Source organism: Sylvia atricapilla, chromosome 9 (assembly GCF_009819655.1).
Source record: "Sylvia atricapilla isolate bSylAtr1 chromosome 9, bSylAtr1.pri, whole genome shotgun sequence".
NCBI lineage: Eukaryota > Metazoa > Chordata > Aves > Passeriformes > Sylviidae > Sylvia > Sylvia atricapilla.
Genome location: NC_089148.1, coordinates 4496763 through 4519586, shown reverse-complemented (window position 1 = coordinate 4519586; position 22824 = coordinate 4496763). Strand labels below are relative to the sequence as shown.

Genomic DNA, 22824 nt, shown 5'->3' with positions numbered 1-22824 from the left:
CCAGGGCATTAGTGGTAGAATAATTTAATTCATGAATTATAGGATAATTACTGGGTATATGGCACATCCCTGTGTGGCATCTACAGAATGAGTGTTGCTTCTTTGAGTCTGGGAGATTTGACACGGGGAGAAAGACAAGAAACAAGAGGTGAAGTTTGTTCTTGGCCTTTAGCATGCAGTTACTGTGAGCAGCCTGATGACTGTATGGGCATAACAGCAAATCATCCATTTTGGTTTGTGCAGGGTTGCAGGAACATTCTTGATAGCTTGGACAGAAATCACCAAGTGTTCATGTTTTTATTTTCCAAGCAGCAGTGAGAGTGAGTAGATGAGGAAACTTCACATGTTACAGAGGGCTGTGATTTATCCCAGATCAGCTCAGGTTTTTCATTTATATGTTGGCTGGTAGGGGTTTTTGGTGTTTTTTTTCCTTTTTTTTTTGCCTTGAACCTTTGTGAAGAAACTTAGATATGTTATCTCAGGCAAATAATTTCTTCCCTTCTCCCAGTTCCTTTTAAGAATTTTGATCAGGGAAGCATGATACTGCTCTGCAAATGCTATTTTGACTCTTCTCTATGATACTTGAATTGCTGATGTGCCTGATAGTTATTTTTATTGTGAATTTACACTATCTGCTTGGTATGGGTTTATCTGCAGTCTCTTGAATCCTCCTAGAGTATTTAAACCCAAAATTTACTTCAGCAGTGCATACCTTTTTAATATCTGAATTCCTTTGGAACTTCTGGGTGAATGGTAACAAACAGTGAGCACTCCTAAATGTAAATTTTGTCATTTCTTGGCAAAAAAAATTGCTTCAATCCAAGGCTGCTTCTCAAGCTCTTTTCCACAGAGAAACACTCCTGTGTGTGTAGGTTTTCCCAGTGTTCTCTGGAGTCAACTAAGGTGCAGAAACAGCTTAAGGTGCAAAAAGGTAACACTAGGAAGATCAGGACACAGTACAAAAAAAAATCTTGACCTTTTCAGCTTACTGACAGGTTTCCTCTGGTTTTGATATGTTTGAAGAAAATATTGATTCCTCCAGCAATATGCTCCTCCAAATTCTTCAAAGATGTCAATAATATTAACTGTAATTCTGAAGCATTTACTGTTTCTCCTTTTGGACACGTTTCCCAGTTCTGAAGTTTGCTTTATAGAACTCTTCCAGGATTTTTTTTTTAAGTCTCCAGTGATGCAGTGTTCTTTTTTAACATTTTAAAAAGTTCTCATGCATTCTGTCCTTTTACCTGCTGCTTTTATTGCTAGCGTCTTCACTGTCACCAATCTCCCCTTGCTGAAATTAGTGATAGATTTTTTTCCTGGCTGTGGGTTTTTTTGGTTTATGAGAGCATGTAATTTGTCAGTGCATTGATACTCCTATTGTAGAAGGTGCTTCCTCAGCTGTGTCATTCCCAGTTTATTTGACCCTTAAGATTTCTGTAATGCACCACACAGGTCCCTTGTCTGTATGACCTCTCTGTTACCCTCTTTTGATCACATGTTGCACTGATCCCTGAATGTCTTTTTACTGATTTCTGTGAGGTTCCTGTTGTTTGTAAAACCAGACATTTCAGTTCACCCTTCCTCTTTTGGCTTTAAGATTTCTACATTTGCATTTATCTGCTTGCTTATTGTTACGTTTTGCTTAAAACCTTTTGTTGAGTTATTTTTCCGTAGTTTTCTTTATGATTATTCTGCAGTTCTACCTCTTTTGGAAAGTCAGGGTTTGATTTAATTCCTAGTAGATGAGTCATCCTGCTCTGTCTGTTTTAAATATTTGTTGGTTTTCCCCAACTCTGCAGTGTAGTCTTCTAGATTTTTATGAATAATGTGGCATTTTTTTATGTGATCACTTTTCAGAGCTGAATTGCATTTGTTTAGTATAAGGAATTTTTTTTCCTTCTCATAGTAACTTAATTTTAGAACTCTTTGACAGTATGTGTTGTTGAAAGGGATTTAATTTCAGGAAGAGTTTTGAATCCATACATAGACTATTTACTATCATGTTTGAAATGTTAGGTTTTGCATCAGTGCTCTGCACAGGTTTCAGTTGTGTGCATGTTTTAGATAAATGGGAGGCTGTTTTGTAAAACAAACCATTGAATACCTAGAAAAACACCCTGTGTTTATACTGAAATTGATTCTTTCCTTTCACATCATTCCTCTACCTTTCTTTGCTAAAAATCCTTTTGTTTTTATCATCTTCTGTAGCAGGCAAACAGCAATCTTTTCTGCAGGAAAAACCTCCTCATTTCATCTCTCCTGTAAATGTATTTGCACTTGAATTTTTCCTGTGGGAACAAATTAAGTAGACTAAGCAGGAGTTTCAGCATTCACAGTTGTATTTGGGAATGTTTTTTTGTCCATGACTGCTGGAGTACTTAGTTTATATTTCATTATTTAGTTTTAATCTCCCAGACTGCTCAGAACTGTTTCTTAGATAAGCAGCAAGGTAGAGGGCTGAGTTGGACTTGCTCTACTTGTGTGTAGAGAAATCTTAAAGCTGGAATCTTGGAAATGCATTAATATTGACCTTGTGAATTTTTTAACTTTTTGAAATGAACTAGTGTTCTGATATAAACAGTTCTGAGCATTTCAGATGTTCTTGAAAAAAACAAAAACAAAAAAAAAAACCCCAAAACTCTGATCCTTTTCTTTTTAGGGTGTGGTGGTTTGACCTTGGTTGGATGGATGGCAGGTGCCCACCAAGCTGCTTCTCTCCTCAGCAGGATGGCTGGGAGAAAATAAGATTTGTAGAAATGTGTGGGTCAAGATAAAGGCTATTTCATAAAAATAAAGGCTATGTGGGGAAACAGAGGAGGACAAAAGATGTATTCTCCACTTCCCATTAGCAGGAAATCTCTGACCACTTCCTAAGGAGCAGAGCTTGGGTATATTCAGCTGTTGCTCCAGAAGACAAATATTGTAACAAGAAATGCCCCTCCTCCTTTCTCTTAGCTGCTTCTGCTGAGCAGATGCCATTTGATGGGGAATATCCCTGCAGTCAGCTCTCCTGGCTGGCTGTCCTCCCAGGATCCTGCCCAGCTCCTGACTGGTGAGGAGAGGGTGCTGGAGGCAGCCTTGGTGCTGGGCCAGCTCTGCTCAGCACCAGCCAAAACACTGGGCTCCATCAACACTTTTTGGTTACCAAGGCACAGTGCAGCACTACCAGGGCAGCTAGGACAGAATTAACTCCACCTCAGCCAGACCCAGTTGGTGTGAGAATGCTACAGATTATTGCTAAAACTTTAAATTTCAGCCAGCACTCTTCCGTTATCTTTTCTCACAGTTGCAAGTCTATTAGAATTATATTTTCTCGAGTGAACTTTAACCCTCTGTACAAAGAAGTAACATAATCCAGCATGTCAAAGATATGGGAAGTCTTGAAGGTTATAGCACATAACCTTTCTAAATCTCTTCAGCTGAGAGCTGCACAGTAGCTACACACTCCTGGTGTAGGTGCATTGTCCAGGCAGACACATTTACACATCTGTGAGCAGCTGGCCCAGCTGCTGCTTTGGTGCATTTCACAGCTTTTAGCATATATGCCAATATTTTTTCCTCCCTGAGCTTTGTGTGAATCTTTTGAAGCCATTGCCAGGCACTGGGAGTCCCGAGTGACCTTTATGGCATCTTAACCTTACTGCCTGCCTGGTGACAGTCCAGGGAAAAGCACTGAGGTAGAACCGTGTAAGTGAGACTGGAGAAATTAGCATTTGAAGTATACATATTTCTAATGGAGTTAGGTGTGTACAAAATCTAAGGATGATGGGATGTGGGCTCTTTCTGCAGATAACTCTTTATAATGGGAAAGCTGTTAAAAATTGGCATGGGATCAGAGTCAGGTGGAGCTGAGTCTCTGTGTTTTCATAACCTTTACATCATGAAATTGTATCTTTTTGTAAGTGTAACCTTGTTCCTGTAAGTTTATATTACTTACAAGGTCAAGGTTGAGATGTTGAAGCAATGGTCTGGTTTTTTTTCTTGCTGTTGCTTCGCTGCTGCAGACTGGTGAATTTGATTCTCTCACAGTCTCGGTAGTTACACTTTTCCCTGTTTAATGTATACAAAAATTAAAAAATATTCTAAATTACAGCTGTTTTAACATAAATTTGTTATTTTTTCTTTCTAATAAGGTAGGAACTAAGCCTGAATCAAATAAAATATTTACGTGCCTTAATCCTTATCTATCCTCTGTTCATGTGTGAAAGACTTAGGGGCTACCCAGCACATTTTCTTAAGTTTTGTTTTGAAAGCATGAAAATCTTATACTGTATAACAAGTAATTTGATTAAATAAACAACTTTATTTTTTAAGCCTTCCTGTTTTTTCAATTTTTATATATTTAGTTATTGCAGCCCTGTTTTAATGTACTAGTTCTCTGTACTTTTCTTTGGGAAAGTTACTTGATATCCAATGTATTATTATCCATGACACAAGATGTTAATACAGAAAGGAATAGACTCGAAGCTCCAATTTAATTTCATAGCTCTTGACTGTGAGTTTTATGTATTAAATTTCATCCTCTTGGTTTGTATTTCCCCACTGTGCCACCCCCAGCTTCTGGGTATTTTTGTGTGCATGGTGAGAGGAGACCAGACCTGAGTGGGATCACTGGAGTTTAGAGCTGACGTAGGTAGAGGGATTGGCATTTTCCTGCCATGTGGCATTTACCTCGGATGTAACCCACAATTACAAATTTATCTGATACAGCATCTGAACTATTCCAGAATGTTGTTATTTTGTGGTCTTCTGTATTCTTGTATGCAGATATTGAAGAGCAGAACTGGGTTTTTTTTCCCACATATGGAGCTGATCTTTGTGGTGGTCATGATTTGTAGTTTTTTGTTACCATCTGCAAGGTATTACTACTGCAGTTAGCACTTGAATGTTTGTTTTTAAAATTAATGTATTTTCTCTGTAGGTTTTATCCTTTTCACAGTAACTACTGTGGTTGAAGTAAATGTTGTGAGAAATCATGTTTTCAATTACTTTCAGTTCTCATTTTTGTTCTGATGACTCTTGATCATTCTTACTAGAGAAGTCACCTGTGAGGAGGTTAATACTACAGTTATAATATCACTTACAGTTTCAATAATTAATTTAACTGGGAAAAATTTGAAGCAAGACTGATAGTATTTTAATCACTTTAGACAACTAAGAGGTCTGGGAGTAGACTTTCGGATATTTTATAGAAAACTAATTGTAAATGCATCCCATGTATGGACTCTAGGTGGCAGAATTGCCTCACGTTCTTGAAATTCACAGCAGTGGGACTTCAGGAGCAAATTGCAAAAGGAAAGGTGTGCCAGGCAACTGGTGTCCTTATTAGTCCTTCGGGTGGGTTTGGAATGTCTGTGCACAAATGAATTGGTACAGCCTGAGTGCCCAAACTCCAGTTTATGCAGTTTATGGCTTTCTTAGTAAAACCAGGCAGATTCTTTTATTGCTGCCAGGCACTACTGCAAACATTTTGAATGTAGCATTTAATGGAAAGATGGGCCAGATTTGAAAAATGTTACTTATACTGAGCAGCAAACCCCTTGTTTTCTTTATACATGCCTTGAATTTGACAAAAAAATCTGTAGAATAAAGCCTTACGTTTCTTTAAAGAATATTTAGGTCAGCTATAAAGTATTTGCTTTAATGCTACTATAACATAACTATTAAAAATTATGTATTTCCATATGCTGCGTTCATAGGAGAAATAAACTAGGGTTATGTCTCAAGGGGATTGGGATTTTTGAGATTTTATGCTTTAGTGTTTCCTTGGGCTGTTACAGTGTTGCTGCTCTTTTACGCTTCTAAATTGACATTTCCAATTAAATGTTTCAGTTGTCTTTCATATAATATTCTTGCTATAAAAATATAGTGAAGGTAACATAGAAGAAGTGAAAATGGCACCTTTTCACTGAAAACATAGTCTAGAAATATACAGGGACCTGTACAGGGAGCCTAGTCCACAGCTGTATATGGGGGGAGCAAATATAGCTGTGTTTTCAGTTCAGCTTTAGTAATACACAGTTAACTTTTTGGGTGGAACACAAAGAAATGCCCAGCCAGATTACCTTTTTGTGAAAGCAATGTCTGATTTTTTTGGGTTTTTTTCCCCCTCAGCAGTTAGTAACAAGTTCAATTTTATCAACATTTTTTAATAGGCTCCCTAATCTGAAGCTTGACAGTGTCATCGTGTGCTCTGCTTTCAGCTGTTTAGCAATATAAATTCCAGTAGTGTAATGTGAATTTTATAAACTACCACTGTCCTGAAGGCTGGCTCAAAAACACCTGTTTGTTCAGGTGGTCAGTCTGCAGTCTCCTGTGTGGCAGTGTGCTTGCTGTGTGCCCAGAGTGGCCTGTGCAGCTCAGGAGTGTGCAGAGAACACTTTGAGGGGTACTGTGTGTCCCTGCAGTTGTCAATTACAAGAGCAAGAGGAGAGAAAATCAACTTCCAAGTTGGTGAACAGTTTGCAAGTTGAAGATACATATTCCGAGGAATAGGAGAGTGATGCTTTAAATGATTTTTTACTTTTTGGTTTGAGTTCCAGATTTAAATATGTGCTTTAATTTTAGATGTGCAAAATATTTTCTTTTAAATGTACAGTTTATCACTTCATGTTCCTTAGGAGCAGTGTTTTAATTTCTGCTGTACTTTTATGAGGCCATCTCAATGCTGTTTTCATTTTACTCATCATGCCATATATAGGAATTACTGAAAATGTGTGATAGGAATATTGCCTTTTTGGCACAGCATCGTGCCTTTCAGTCTGCCAATGGCTCTAAAGGATTTAGCAGTATGTCTCAGCATGTCAAGCAAATGTATAAAGAAATGTAGTTTGGGCTTAATTTTTCCTTCTCTAGCCTAGTCTCAGTCTGGACAGTGTTTACAACATTCTGCAGCTCTTGATTTCCTGGGATGCATGTCCAAGAAATCCTGACTGTCAGTTCAAATAAGAGGTTTTTTGAGTTTATGTGGTTTTTCTTAGGCTCCACTTTCTTTGCAGTGAAACACCAGAGTGTAAATTGATTAAAAATTGGTTACAACTCAGCTGTAGGAAAGTTTTGAAGACTGTAAGCCATCTTGTGTAATAGGGTGTATACTTCTAGTTTTAAAGTTTTATTTTTGTCAGATGAATGAGATGAAGTCCAAATTTTTTCAGTACTTCAAATTTTTTTTCCTCTAGAATTGTTTTCAGTGAAGCTGAAACCAATGTTTATTCTTGATGTTAACTATTAAAAAACCATTTATTTATTTATTTTTGCTAGCATGATAAAGCTGCTGTAGTGACTAGGAATCATTGTTAATGAGAATTAAGGTTATGGTGAGAAAAGAAAGACTGCAATTTTTTAGAATAAACTGTGATATATTGTGATGGAAGTATTTTTATCACAAAAGAAGTTTAGTTAGTGATGTGTCCTCATTAAGCCTTCCTCATCAGAGCAGTCTGATTTGACCGGCCCTGGGATTTCTCCACAAACATCCTGGCATTAAGTTAGCACCAGTGATAGTAACTTGATTTGGTGTGTGTTAGTCACTGTGTTGGCAAGGGATTGAGCATCTGTGAAGAAACAAATATTTTGATGTTTGGGTTTTTTTCCCCTCTTCTTTTCTGCTCTGTCCCCCAGATAAGAAGTTTTTGGTAGTAAAAATGTTGCACTTGATTATTAAGTTGAACTAAATCTAGGACAGAAGCTAATGGATATTCATATTCTGATCTCTGAAGGGATGAACAATGAGAATTTAGCAGTCTTTAACTCTGCAGGGCTTTACAAATCAGTTGGTATATGCAATGGACTTCCTCCTCAATCATTTTTCTGTCACACTAATATAATCCCTTATCCCTGACCAAGCCAGTGACCAGCAAGAAGATGATGTTAGTTTGAGTGCTTGTTAAATCACTGCTGGCTTTCTCCCCTTCCAAACAGCCATTAGTTGTGGCCCTGGGGGTCTTGCATTTTCATGCAGTGGAAAAAAGATATCAGCCAGAACACTCCTAATTCTGTGCTTATTAGTGGCTTGTTTTTAGCAGATGGGAGAAAGAATCTTCTGGGATTTTTTTTACCTGAGTTTGGTCCAGGATGTGCAATTTAAGGTTATTAAAATCCCATATGTTTAAAGGTCTTTGAAAAATTCATCAATTGAAGTCCAGTCTGCCTTTAAGACTGTTAACTGTAGGTTTTATGAGTAAAATATGGATGTGAGTATTGGTTGTAACTTCCTTGTGACTGGAAAATTTGGCTTCTTGCATGGACATTCACTTTTAAAACATTGCTCCTGTTGTTAGTTACTTCCTCCTTGTGAGTTTCAGAAGATGGAGTAGCTGTGTTTACTAGAGACAGTGTGTGATAAAACACAGCAGTGACAAGAATTGTGACTGATGTGATGCCCAGGCCAGAGTTTGGGAGAAATCTGAATTTGCAGTAAAAAAAGCCTGTAGTGTAGACTTTGAGTGTCCTCCTGTAATTGATACGTGCATGGCTTGCAGCTCTTGAAAGGTTTTTTTTCCCCGGGTTTTTTCTGACTGAAAAGAACTTTAAATTTAAAACTTTAAAACACAGTTTTGTGTGAGTTCTTTCAGACTTTGTCAAAAGAACTGGGTTTGCTCAGGGGATGGCTTTGCCTTTATAAGTGGTCTTCCAATTCCTGCCCTTAGAGGCTTGTAGTGGATTGACAAGATGTTCACTGAGGTCAAGTGAGCAGGCTTAGGGAAGCTTTACAGTACAACTCTCTGAAGTGATTTCTACAAAATTCACCCCAGAAGTCTTTGTTTTGTAATTCATGTGTTTGTTTCATGATCCCAGTGGTGTTCATACCACTTCAGTGTTAATACACAATACTCTGGAACAGTGTAAGCATTTTGTGAATATTTTGTTATTCTGAACCAGTAAAAAAACCCCCCTGTTTTCCCGAACTGATAAAAGGTTTCTTTAACTGATGAACCATTACTGAAAACTGACATTAGTAAGAGACGTTGTGTACACTTAACTCTGTAGCATATAGGTTACAAGTGCTTTGAGAGGAGTTTGGGTTACCTTGTGGTGTAATGAAGCCAGTTGGATTTAGCAGGTGTGGGCCTTAAAGAATAGGGGGTAGCAGTGATGCCTTAAAATCCTGTTCATGTTTGGGTCCTGTCACAGAAAAGGGATCAGAAATCAGCTATTTAGAAAATGGGTGCACCAGTTTTGCTTTTTGGTGAAATGTAAGTTAACCAAATGATGTCTTCTACCTGGATGGTTGGTATGTGAAATGCAGATGGTCACTAAAGCTCACAGTACCTGATATCTTTTTCAGAACTTTGCCAAGAATATTTTTGCAATTCTTCAATCAGTGAAAGCCAGAGAAGAAGGCCGAGCACCCGAGCAAAGACCTGCCCCAAACACGGCGCCGACGGTAAGAGCAGCGTTGGGCTGGGACACCAGCAGTCAGAGCACAGGGTCTCCTCAGTACTGCAAACACAATTGGTTTTGGTCCACTTCCAAAAAATGCACATTTTTCAAGCATACCTTCACAGCTATTCTTTCACTTAAGTTGCATTTATTGGTATTTGAAGAGTTGAATATATTAGTTTAATTAGTTCAATATGCTCTTGTTACTGTGAGATTAATCTGCCAGTGCCAGCTTCTTCATCTATCAAGCATTAGCCACATGCTGCATCTATTTGCAAAAAATGTATTTGATGAGAGTGCTGCCATTTCAAATGAAATGTTTTGCTGCTTTTCTGACAGATAGGGTAGCAAATGTTTAAGAATCTGGAACATGACTCATGAGTGGGAACAGCTCGAACCAGCTTTCTTTTGCCTGTAATAAAGCAGGACAGACTTAGAGCTGTATTGTTTACTTCTATCTAGGTATTAGACAGGATTTAGAATTGTGAATTAGAATTAGAATTGTGGTGTTTACTACTGTGTTCTATTAAACCTAATATATCTTTGAGCATGGTGGTAGTCTGCTTTAAAAGCTGTTTAATCATGCTCTGTTTTGTTTTTGCTGCTACTGCATTTAACAAAGAACTGAATTTAAATAGCAAGATGAATTCCAACATGTAAATATTTGATTTATGTTGGATTTCTTAAATTGTGCATGGCATTATTCAGATGTCCCACTCAGAATAGGTGTGAATACATAACTAAGCCATTCACATAAAGGATTGAATTGGTATTGAGTGTACCTCTAGATTGGTGCTTTTTAAAAACTTTTATCCCAGAATGCCTTTTTTCCTAATTTTTTTTTTTTTTAATTTTATTTAGCAAAATTTTATCTTAATCAGGCTGATAAGGGAAATTTTGTGTGGCCAAAGGCTTAATCATTAATTGTTAGTTGATGTTTTTTGCCTTACTAATTTTTTAAGTATAACAAAAACTCAGTAGATATTTTAGAAATGTAGTATATTACTGTTATTTTAGTTTTGCTTCAGGTTGTTCTCTTTGCATTCAGTACTAAACTCTGTTTCTGTAAGACTGTAAGTGGATATTGAATGGAAACATCAGAAGTTTTCAAATGCAGTGAAACTCCTATGAAAATGAACTGGTTTTATGCTCTTGAGTATGAAATTCAAAAACCATCAAATACCTTTTAGTATGTTTTACAAGTGTTATTTTACCTCTTTTAGGATCCCACTTTACGAAATAAGCAACCTATTCCAGCTGCCTACAACAGATATGATCAGGAAAGATTTAAAGGCAAAGAGGGTAAGTTGATTGTGATGCTTTTTTCAAAAGGAAAAAAAAATTGAGAACCCAAACTGAGAAGTCATGAGGTTCATATTAGGGGATTTTCTCTGCTATTATTTCACAAACCTGTGAAAAGACAAAAAAAGTACCGTAACTATGCCTAAAGATAGCTTTCCGAGTAATAAAATCCAAAAGTATTATTTCCTAGAAATGATTTCTACCTCTTAGGAAGCAAACTGAAAGCTTAAAACCAGAACTTCTTGGGGGGAAAAATTGTTTGGGGAGGGTCCTATGCAATTAATAAAAAAGCACAAGTACAAGGATAAATGTCAAGTGCATAACATGTAATAGATTCCTTATCTTCAAATAATCACAGTTACTCTAAAAGCCTCCAGTACTTTCAAATTAATATTATCTAGTTGTGTCTATTTAAATTAAAAAACAAACTGGGAACAGCAGTTTGTGCAAAACATTTGTGCAAAACACAAATGCCCCTCTGGAGAGGAGATGAAAACACTACAGTGCTGAAGAATTCTCACCAGTTTTAAAACATGGGGAACAGTGAACTTGAGTAATGATTTGTCTTTCTAATGTAAATTTTCTGCTGTCGCCATTGCTTTTTTTAATCTGGTTTTTAGTACAAGTTCAGTTACTTCACTTTAGTGTTTTGCTGTGGTTTTATTTTGCAATCTTGTGTTTGTTGTGCTTGGATGGTTTTGGGCTTCTTGCAGAAGGTCATGCAAATTTTGTTACACTTCTGAATTGCCTCTTCCTCCTAGTTCTCAAACAAAATAATTCTCCTCTTTAATGGAACTTTCCGTGTTTTTAAGGGCTTAATGTTTTTAACTGCTTTCTATTCTGGCTTCAAGGACTTACATGCTGCTAAATGCTATTTTAAATTTTAAGTGAACAATTGAACTTGCATTATTTAGGATATTTGGCTTTGTCCAAATTATTAACATTTTTTGTTCAGGGAAACTGTAGTCAACTCATCTCTGAAATGATTTAAAAAAAAAAAAAGTTTTGTAATGATGCATCTACATGTGAATACATTGTTTATACTTATGGGAATGTTTGTGTATGAAACCTCCTATGGGAAGTTTGGTCAGATATTGTATTATATCCTCTTGAAGTCTATCCCTGTTGGCCTCAATGTACTTCATTCTCAGTGCAGCAGTTTGATTTACTACTGCTCATTGTCAGTTGCATGGTGGGATGGAGGAAAAAGCCAAAGCAGGATGTTTCATAGTTTTTTCAGCACTGAAAAATAATCTAAAGTAGCTTCTGTGAAGAATGAATTGTTACAAGAAAAGCCAAGGCAATTTGGGAAAGAAAGGAACAAAAAATACAAAGCTAAACCAACCCCTCCACAAATATCTTTACTAGTCCTTACTCGGTTTCCTTCTGTTAATATCTTAAACCTTCAAAACTCATCTGTCTGCCAAGTAGTTTTCCTTTTAATACCATTTCCTTTTAAGATTTAAAAGTAGTAAATGTCTAAACTGGATGGAAATAAAAAAAGGCAGAGCAAGAAATTAGTGGTCAGGTATAACAGTTCAAATGCACCAAAGCCTGTACTTCATTGTGGACTCTTTTACAACCAGAAGCTCAGGTACAGGGATGCTCTGAGTCCTCCTAGATGCCAAATGGTTGGTTCTGGTCAGGAACCCTGCAGACAACATCTGTCCTCAACAGATGGGTGGATTTTTTGCTTTTATCACATGTGCGTGGTTTAGAAGGGAACAGGAAGTAACAAGTTTTGCATGGCAGGAAAGAAGAACCCTGAAGAGTTTGTGGAGCAGCTCATGAGTGTGAACTTAATGTAGAAACTTTATTATGATAAGATCAGATGACTGGCAGGGAAAAAAAGATTGTCTGTAATTAGCAATGGTGAGAATTCCATTTCAGTGTTGTGTGATTCTGAGAATGTGGTGTTGGGGTTTTCTCTTGGTGCTGAAATGGGATTGACTGGACTGCAGCAATTGTTCCAGTTGAAAGATTCCTTTGTGATGGGTTCATATTCTACCTGCCTGACTCACTGTCACACTCCATTCTAGAGTGTGTTTATCTGCCTTAACTTTCTGGTGACTTATATTTGGTGTAGTGACACAAAGTTAATTTTGTATTTCAGGTTTCTAGGTATATTTAAAGAAATACATAGGTTAAGAATACCAAGTTAGCTAAGTGTAGGCTAGCACTGGAAATAAAAATGAAGTGTTAGAAAAAAGGTATTTTAAACACGAGATTGACTTATGAAAGGTATTGGTACATCACATGCAAGTTACACAGAATTAGTAATTAGCATCTGGTTTTTTTAGGATAGGACCTAGAGATATTTGGGAATCTTCTTTGGCTTCAAATTAACTCCAGAATATAGCAAAGATCTCATTTACTTCTAGGGTATTCTATTGTAAAACTATTAACTCTTAAATTGTAGTCTGACTGGAACTCTGAGTACAGGTGGTTTTCCTATCATAATTAGGCATTAATCCACTGATAATGTCATTTGCTTAAAACTGAACAGTGCACATCTCTTGCAGCTCTGTCACAAGTGAACCCATTCCTTAGGAGATTTTTAATGTAGTTGCCCTCAAAATGAAACTGTGGCTCCCAAATATTCAGTGTAGAAGTGAGACTCCAAACAGAAATAGTCATCAATAAAAATAAAATAAAGCTTTTTTTTTTTTTTTTTTTTTTTTTTCTCACTAAACTCTGTTTTTTTACAATAAGTCTAGTAAGAACTTGGAACTACGTGTGTTTATGGAAAGGCTGAAGTATTGGGACTTTTGGCAAAGAATTCTGAAGGAAAAGAAAGATAATTAAATTCAAAGGGTAATAACTTGCAGTCTTCATACCATTGTATCCACATTTATTTAGTAATGATGGATAACACCTACCATAAAGAAATAAACTACAGATTTCTGCCATTCTGAAGGATTGCACACCTTGTCCTCTGCAACTGCCTGTGGTTGGGTGCCAGTTGTGGAAGGCAGGATGGTGTGATGCTTGTAGCCGTGGGTGCAGTGATGGCTTTGGCTAAAGATTGAAACCAAGACAAAAGGCAATGTCTCCAGGCTTTTTTCTTTGTGTCTCACCTATTTGCTCTTTCTTCAGAGGTATTGAAATCCTAGGAAGGGTTCACAGTAGTCCTCTTCTAGCTGCAGCAGGATTGTGGTGTATTGCCTATATTCAGTTTTGGATGATACTACAGTATTTAAAGTTTAGGCAGCTAAGAGGTGAACTGTTCTTTGTTGAATATTTGTGCGCTTTAGTACAGAATTTTTCCATTAGCTTTCTTGTCCTTAGCATAAGAAATTCAGAGCTTGTAGAGCTAAGGGAGTAAATTTAGGAATTTTAACATGCATTAAGTAAACTGTTGAGTTGCGGCCAAATTTCTCTGCTTCTCGTGATGGATCATTATTTCTGATGCCTGGTGTATCAGGATGCCTCTCTGGTAGACTAACTTCAAATTTTCATACCAGATGGGACAGGCTTTGCTGCTAGAGTGGTTTAATAGTCAGTGTGAGAGGATGGTAATTGTGCTGTTCTTGAAGAGCAAACAATGAGTTCACTTGCAGTCAGTGGAACTGCTCAGCAGCCCTGGGGTAGGACTTGGTCACCTTTTGTCTAGCAGGGGATCTGCTGCTGCAGATCTTTGGTCAGGCAAAGAGAAACCTTTCCTTTGGCATTCTTCAGGTTCTGTGATGCATTAGAATGTTTGCAGTAGGAAGATATTTCCACGTGGAAAGTGGAAGAACACGTTGTTTGGCAGTGCACCCATCCTGCCCAACTGCTCAGATGTTTTTGAGGTGAGGAGGTGCAATGCTTGCAAACACTTTGCTTGGGTGCCGTTTCCTTCCTGTTGCTTTGGTTTCTTTCATGCTGGCAGTTAGTGATGGTATGCTCTCTTCAACAGCATAGAGCTCCATCCTGTGCTAAATTTCCTCTGCTTTTAACTTGGTGGCCCTGTTCCTTGCCTTTGTATTACTTGGTTGAGTTGGGTTTTTTTTTACACTTTATTAATATGCCTCTCTACAATTGGGGATATTTTTTTCAAACTGCAGTTTGTCATGCCTTCTTGAGCAACATAATTTTAAAATCTTTTTCAGGATTCGAAAATCCTGTGCTCAAATGCCATTTGATACTTTAGGAGCTTATTTTGTGTCCTCTCTTGTGTGGCTTAATGTTTGATATTTAAATACACATTATTGATATATATGTTGTATGCTGTACCTTGTTTTTCTCCCATTTTCTTGGGTGGCTTTAACTCAGAAGATCTCTTTCACATGCTTGTTTATTCTGTAATTTCAGCGTGTACAGTAGTGCTGGGATGGTAGTCTGGAAGATGTAACATTTTTGTGACCCCTTGAGTGCATCTCTCAGTTTGGATGGCAAAGTCAGGTTTCCAAGTGCTGTTTCCAAGGTCAGGCCTTTGAGGCTTATTCCAGGAGTGTTCCTGTTGTTCTCAAAGTTTCCAATAGTAGAAGCCAATTGTTACTGTTCCCCCCAAAACAAAACAAAAAAACCCCAAAACCTCCAGCAATATTCAGTCCTGTTTAATGTAAATCAGAGAGTCTTGTGTGATTTCAGCCCAGAATGGTGAAAAGAATATTCTTGACTGTGTTCAAGTGTTTCCTTCAGGAGAGTTTGCTATTGACTTCCTGATACTGTAATTTTATGTTTTATTTATAACTTTATATAGCTTTCAGACACAGCTGCCATTTTCCAGAAGTTTGTCTGGCTTTCAATCAGTCCTAAGTGCTAATCCCAGGGAACAAAGGACTGTGAAGTCCTTATATTTGAGGTGACTCAAATGTAACATTTTGCTTCTCTCTCCTATATGTTGTTAAGAAAGTTTCTTTATAAAGCATTTCTCATTATAAGTTGCTTTGTTTTAAATTGTGTAATATCTTTTTACACACGGAGAGTAGAATTGGTAGCAGGAGATTGAAGGTTCTGAAGGTGACCAGTTTTACTGGTCAGGCTTAGTTTGACCTGTTAAACTTTTATTTATTGCATTTGCTTTAAGATTTATATGATTTTTTTCCCCCCTAACAAAGAATATGTGCAAGAGAGAGATGTACATTTGGAAAAAGAATGTGATCTATCTGTATTTTCTGGCTTGGTGTGATCAACTAGTTATAAACTTTCAGCACTGTACATTCATTTCTGAACTGGCAAACATGCATAAATTGTTTCTAACTGTGAGAAATTTAAGATGTTGGTGTTAGTTACTGGTAAGATTATTACAGAGCTGGAATATAGGAACTGTACAGAAAATTTGTTAAGTAATTAGTGTAGGTTGTAACTTTAGGAGTGAAACATTTACTCGTTAGTGTACGGTACTGTAAAGGAGTGCTCAGTAAACTCATGCAGAGTGACATTTGGTGTCAGGGATTAAATTACTGGGGCTGTTAAGTGGGGTAGTGAATCATTTCCAGGCAGTCTGCAGAGTGTTGCTATCTGGGCCTTGAAGAGTATACAGCTGAAAAAAGAAGTGGTTATTCAGTCTTATTCATCCACTATTCAAACCAAGTCTTTAACTTGAGCTCTTCAGTGTCTGAGACATGCTGCATTGTTCTGTTTTTATTTCCCTTGACTTCTTCCCAGAAATTCAGGTTAATTTGAGTCTTTTTCAAGCTTTTATTCTTTTAGTGTAATGTATCAGAGCTCAAGTTTGTAGCTGGATTGGATGACTTGAGCTGCAGAAGGTGCAGAATCTAAGTGCAGAGTGACCTAGATGGATGTGGAGAGTGGCTTTAAGTGGAAGGCACTCTGAGCATTAACACTTATATGCAAAGAAATGGAACATGCACCCAAGTGCTGATGGAGAATATAATCAGTCCAAAAAGCTGATGCATTAGGGTGCATATTTTAATTTCCAAGTGAAATTATTTTAAATAGGAAAAGGCACTCAGATTGATGCATGGGGATGCTAGAAAGGTAACCAGTGATGAATCACACTGAAAATGTTTATGGTTCTTTTACCAGTCTTTGGGTCACGGAACTGAGAATCTGTGACCGTAATACATACAATGACTGCAGAAGAAAAACACCCTCTGGTGATAGGTCATGTTTTTGAAGCATTAGAGTTTTTTATTCATTTCTAGTTATTAGGTTAATCTCTCAAGATGTAAGGCATCTGTCGATGTCGGTGTTTTTAACAATGGAGGTATTTCTAAAATTGATTATATTTGGCAAACAAAAGATCTAGTACCGTTTTTCATGATAAAATTATTGTTGTTCTTTCCTTGCGTTCTTTCGTCCTGTGATTGAAACATTTAATATGGACTACTCTTTGCCTAAAGGAAATGTGTGTCCTAAATTTGTAGTAATTATATTGAAAATTCCAAGTGTATTGAAGACCCTCGAGTAAGTTCTTAATAGTTATTCTGCATCTTAATTCCAAGCTTAAAAACAAGGGTCGAAAGTCTTACCATCATGGTACCTTTATTTACGAGCCTCTTCTTTCTTAATAACCTTTCCTTAGTAGATGGTTTGTCATTTTAGCCGCTTCTATGACCACCAATGCAGCTGGGATTTTGAAGCTGGAGTTAGAAACGAGTTCTTGGCCAAGTGTTACCGTTGTATCTGAGCGCTGGTGCCTGACTGAGCAGCGCAGGTTGGAGCTGCTCGGGGAGGCAGAGGAGAGGTTTTTGTGTCGCTGCATGGTGTGGCCGAGCCTTCGTGCGGCTCAGAGCTGAGGGCATGGCCCGGCTCTTTACTGCGGCCCCCGGTTCCTCTCGTGTCCCTGATCTGCTTCTGAGCAGCTCTCTGAAGGGCACAGCCGGCCTTGGAGAATAATCTGGAAGAAGTGCCTCTGCTTTCTTAGCCTTTCTAGCAGTCCTTGAATATCTGTTACAGCATTAACCCGGCTGACACCCTCAGCAATTTTTGAAGTGGGGATGAAGCTGGAACAGTGGAGTGTGTGACCTGGAAACGTTTGTTTCCTGCTTTACCCAGGCTGTGCGCAGTGAGTGGAGCTGAGGGTGCTGCTGGATGTCCCCAAGTGTTCCAACATCGAGACCTTATAAAATGGTACAGACGTGTAAGGGGCAGGGCTCTTGCTTCTGGCAGCGTTTATTTCTGTTAGAGAAATGATTGGCTGCCAGGTGCAATATCACCCGGGGTGGATGAGGGGATGGAATCGATAAAGCTGTGTTCTGAGAAATGTGTCACCGCTGTTTCTGCTTCAGGGGGGTTTGCTGTGGCCCTCTGGGAGCTGAACATGCTTAACTCGAATTCACCAGTTGCTTGAGAGTTTGAGGCAGGAAATTGGAGAGCTGGTGGGCAGTTTGGGATGTGATTTCTTCTCTGCACACAGGAGAGCAGGGGGCCTGCAGTAGCTTGTGAAAAACGAGATTCACTTTTTGGTAGATTTTAAGAAATAGGTTTTAATAAAAAGATAAGACAATTAGGAGATAAGGAAAAAGCAAAGTACGGCTGGCCGAGTGACTTGGCATTTAGCCAAGTCCACAAATTGCTATAGGCTTTCTTTAAATACCCTTTCTATTGTATCAGTCTGTTGAATATTGATATTTTTCCATAAACTAGTTTCCATATTCCAGGGACTGTTTTGCAGGGCCCCTCCTTGGGTTTGCCTTTTTAGAGCTGTGTGTTTCTTGGCTGTGTCTTCATTATCACCTCCAGCTCGGGCCTTGGTCCATGCTTTCTTCAGATGGGAGATGCTGATAGCTGGTGTATCAATAGCAGAGTCTTCTTTACATGTTCACTGGATGTTATCCCAGCCAAACAGACAGTTTAAGCATACTCTATCACTACTCCCACTATGCCTAATTTTCTTTACTAACAGCAGAAATAAAAACTTCTATCCTTACCACAAAGTGATTAATCATATAGCACACAACTTGCGAAAAGCCAACTTTATAATAGTCATTTATAACAAGCTCTTCTAGAGGCTGCAGTAACTGTTTGCAGGAATGTTTTGGGTACCTACACTGACCATTTAACATGCCTTATGTTTGAATTAGTACAGAAAGCTACCGTGCCATTATTTGCTAATTATCAGAACTGTTTTCTTTGCTACCTGAATAGCTTCTAAATAGTACCAGGGCCCCTGTGTAGCTGCTGGGAGCATTCATCAGGCAGGAAACTGGAGTTTGCTTGAGGCAACAAGTAGCTCTTCATCCAAGTTATTTACTTCTCCTGCTGGAGAGAAGGGTCAGGAGAAGGCTGGGAGCAGGAAGCTGATGAGTGCCAGAGCTGTGGTTTGTGGCTCTCGTGGCTCATTAAATGAACCAGGACACATTTTATGAGAGACTTGGGAAGACTTTTGCAAAAGATGAAACCCGTGGCAGTTGAGCAGAGATTTGTTCCCTGCCAGGTGCCTCTCTCCCCTTTGATTTACTTTCTAACTGTGCTGCTGGCTCTCGGGGCCTTTATTCCCTTTGCAATGCTGATGGAGACAGGGAACAAATGTGGAGAACTAATTACAAAGTCAGGGTTTGTGCTGAGAGGAAAGAAGCCACAGCAGGCCAGGCACAACAGAGGATGGTGCTGTGCTGGTCTTGCTGTGGGGTGTCTGTATTCTTTGGAAGGAAATTCTGACCAAAATAGTTGGAAATGCTCTGTGTCACAGGCATGAGGAACCCATAGTAGGTCAGTCTGGAAAGGATAAAGGTTCTTCTGCTGGTGATGTCCCAAAATTTGCAAACAACTGTCAGCCTTGATTAGACACCTCTGATTTATGTCACTCCAAGTCATCAAAAGCATCCCTTACACTTAAGGAGTTCTACCAGGCATTCTACAAGGCTCCAGGCACCACCCGAAACATTAACATGATCTGTGATCTGTATAGTCAGAGAGAGAATGTTCTACATGGAAATATTTTTGTCTCAAGGGATAGTTACAGTTTGGGGTTAAGGGGAGAGATGGGAAGGCCTATCAGCTTATACAGGGAGGTAGTATCAATTTATATAGGAAGGCTAGGTTGCTTTCTTTGTTTCTTTTTATGTCTGTAATTCAGAAATGTTAAATCTGGGAGAAGGGGAGGGGTGGCCTTGAGCAGTGAAGCTGAAGAAGAGCTGGAACTGAGGTGAGTGTCAAACAAAATATGGTCAGTGACACTGAGGATCTTGACTTGATAGTGGGTGGCAGGTCTGGTGGTATAATTGAGGGAGTGAGGGGGAGGAGGTGAAACCCCAAACTGTTCAGTAAGTAGATAGCTGTCTCTGTGGTGAGAGGAGTCTGGTAAGTTCCAAACTCTGCAGTATCTTTTTATAGGCGCTGGAGAGTTCTTAAATCTGGGAAACTTTTATTGGCTGCATTTCCTTTGAGTGCCTGATGATCTTCCTTATCTAAGGAAGAAAGAATGAGCAGCCACAGATGTTTCTCAGAGCATGTGCATTGCATTCAAGGTTGTCTGGATTTCAGTTTAAGTTCATTTACTCATGATGGGAGCAAGAAGCACTAACAGCTTTGAAAATTCAGTATTTTTCTTGGACTTTTTTTAGGTTCGGATAGGAGCCATGCTTTGGTTCTACCTTATTTCTTTGTCTATCATCATTTTGTGCTGGTGCACAGAATGAAGGGAGTGTAAGAAATGACAAAAACATACCTCTTCCAAGTAGCTGTTTCTGCACAGTATCAGTTACTTTTAACCAAATCTAGCTGAAATAGTCCAGAAGTTGCTGAGATGTAGACAAATGCTTGTTTATCATGTTTTGAGTGGTGATTATCATGCCATTTTAGGTAGGAATTATTTGGTTGGTTGGGTGATGGGATCAGGTCATTGTAGATGCATGAGGCTAGGGAGCTTACAGAAGGAAAAAGATTTTTCTTTCCAGTCATGGTGGCACTATTCAGTAGCTTTCTTTGATCTTAAAGTGCTGAAAATAGGGGGACAGGGAGGGAGTATTCAAAAGCAAATGGGCTACTGACAGCAGGTTTAGTCATTGGGCAGTTGCAGGCTTCTGGCACTTAGCATAAATTCAATCTAATTAAAATTAATTAAAAAACCCACCTTGAGAACGCCCCTTTTTATAACCTTTAGTCTGGTATTGTTTATTTATGCAGATTCTGGCCTCTGTACCATATGACAATGACAGTGTTGCTCTTCAGCACTCCAGAAGTGAATTTATCAAGTATAATGGCCACACTTTTATAGTTGGCATGTAAATTGGGTTCTTAGGTATATTTTTCCATTAATACAAGTTGAATATGTTGCATTATAATGTATTCTGGGAATATGAATGGGTTTTCAGTCTTGTAGTGAGGAGAATTTCTGAGACTGCATGCAAGTTGTAAGATATTCTCTCTCACATATTGTCACCAAGATTTAGGTTTATAGCCTTTCTCTGAAGTGCTTTCAATTATTCCATGTAGCAGGAAAAGCTTACTCTGGTTTCAGAAAGCAGCAATATCAAACTGACCTTTGTCTAAAGAAAGCAGATTTCATAGTGACTACCCAGGTTTTGTACTGGGAACAGAACATAAACCACCACCAACAGCATCAAGATATGTTCTTTGACAAAATAACTTCAGAGAGATCTCCAGTGTTGTCCATTTTGACATGACACTGCTGTGCTCATGTGGATTTACAGAAGGCTTCTTCTTCTTTGCAGAAACTGAAGGCTTCAAGATTGACACCATGGGCACCTACCACGGGATGACTCTGAAGTCTGTGACAGTGAGTGCCAAGTCTTTGCTTAAATTTGTTTTATAGACATGATTGTAAACAATATATGTTTAAAGATGGAGTTATCTTGTCCTCCTTGCCTAGGCTCTGGAAGGTCATGTAGGCTGAGTAACAATTGGTGAAAGTTCTTGTCTGTGAGAAGACAAAATGTGTTTTGTTTGATCTGCATGTTGTAGAGGTCTGTGCCCTAGGAATTTGTTTATCTGCAGTAAAAAGGTGTGCTGGGAAGGCTTCTTGAGGTGCAGCTTTTTTTGTGTTATATTTAACATACCCAGGTTTTTGCTGACCTTAGGTGTGTCTGGAAAGGATGTAAGTGATTATAATAATAAGTGATAAAACTATACTCAGAAAACCAAAGTGATAAACCCAGGTTTTGGAGTGTTGCTCTGCTTCCCAGTCTGCATTTAATAAAATACATTTTTTTGCTGGTGAAAGAGTTAGACCTTAGTGTAACTGTTAAAGCTTTCTAGCCTGGTGAGATGGACTTCTATTGTATGGCTGTACAATGCTGTCAGTGGGAACTGAAGCATTCACAGATGAGAGAGAGAGACCCTCAAACAGATTCCCTTTTCTTTCTTTGGCCTACTTTTGTCTACTTTTGTGGAAGTGGGCTGAATGCTCTCAAATAAACGCTGTTTTGATCTGCTGGTAAGTATGACAGATGCTACAAAACTGCTGTAGTGCCCTCATTAAGGTTTTGCCAGCTGCATACCTATGTAAATGTGATGAATAGACAGCACTAAACACTGTCCTAAACCCATACACTACTTCTAGTTTGCACTTCTCATTTGAACATAATTGCGTAGAAATTTCTGAAAACTGTTCAAAGGTTTTTTTGTTTGATAAAAGTCCTTTCCCAAATCTTTCATTCCCAACTCCTCTTGACTTAGGATATTGTAAAAGAAAATGGAAAGGAATATTTAAGGAAAGCATCTACTTAGCAGTAAATAGTGTAATTTCTAGATGAATTCAGAAATTGATTGGATGAAGCAAAAAGAGAAGCTGTTATGTCTGAAGATTTGTTCTCGAATTGTGCATGAATTTTGGGCTGCTTTATGAGGAATTCAAGTGTTGTTACACCAAACCCAGGTTTCTATGGGATATCATATCTGCTTCAAGGGGTAGTGATTTGAAATGGGTTAGTAAATAGATTCTGTTTAAATTGCTCTGTGAGCAGGAAAAAGAAAGAAGAAACAGAAAAGCAAGATTATAGTAAAGAAGAAATGTTGAAATGTTTTAAGTTTATCAGTGTAAAATCTGTAAAAGTGAAGGGATGTATAGTAACTCTAAAAATTACATGGTTTTTTTAAGGTCATAAAAGTAATTAAGGTTTTTTGTACTATGAATCCTACCTCAGGTGTTGAGCATACTGCCTAGGGTTTTGATGTCATTAAACTGTCCTTGTTGATTTTTTTGCATTTATGAAGAAAATAGAATAGATATTAAATTACAAGTAAACGTTTTTTTAACATAGACCAGAATTTTTTGAAATAACTAAGAGT

The 22824-nt window shown here is 38.2% G+C and overlaps 1 protein-coding gene across 1 annotated transcript in view; it reads left to right on the top strand.

Moving 5' to 3' along the window:
- The window catches only part of CDC73 (cell division cycle 73), a 103208-nt gene that overhangs the window by 10850 nt on the left and 69534 nt on the right, over positions 1-22824 (top strand). Inside the window, exons 8-10 of the mRNA XM_066324634.1 lie at positions 9287-9385; positions 10605-10683; positions 21249-21313. Of these exons, the coding sequence (XP_066180731.1) occupies positions 9287-9385; positions 10605-10683; positions 21249-21313 (243 nt within the window). The remainder of the gene's footprint in view (positions 1-9286; positions 9386-10604; positions 10684-21248; positions 21314-22824) is intronic.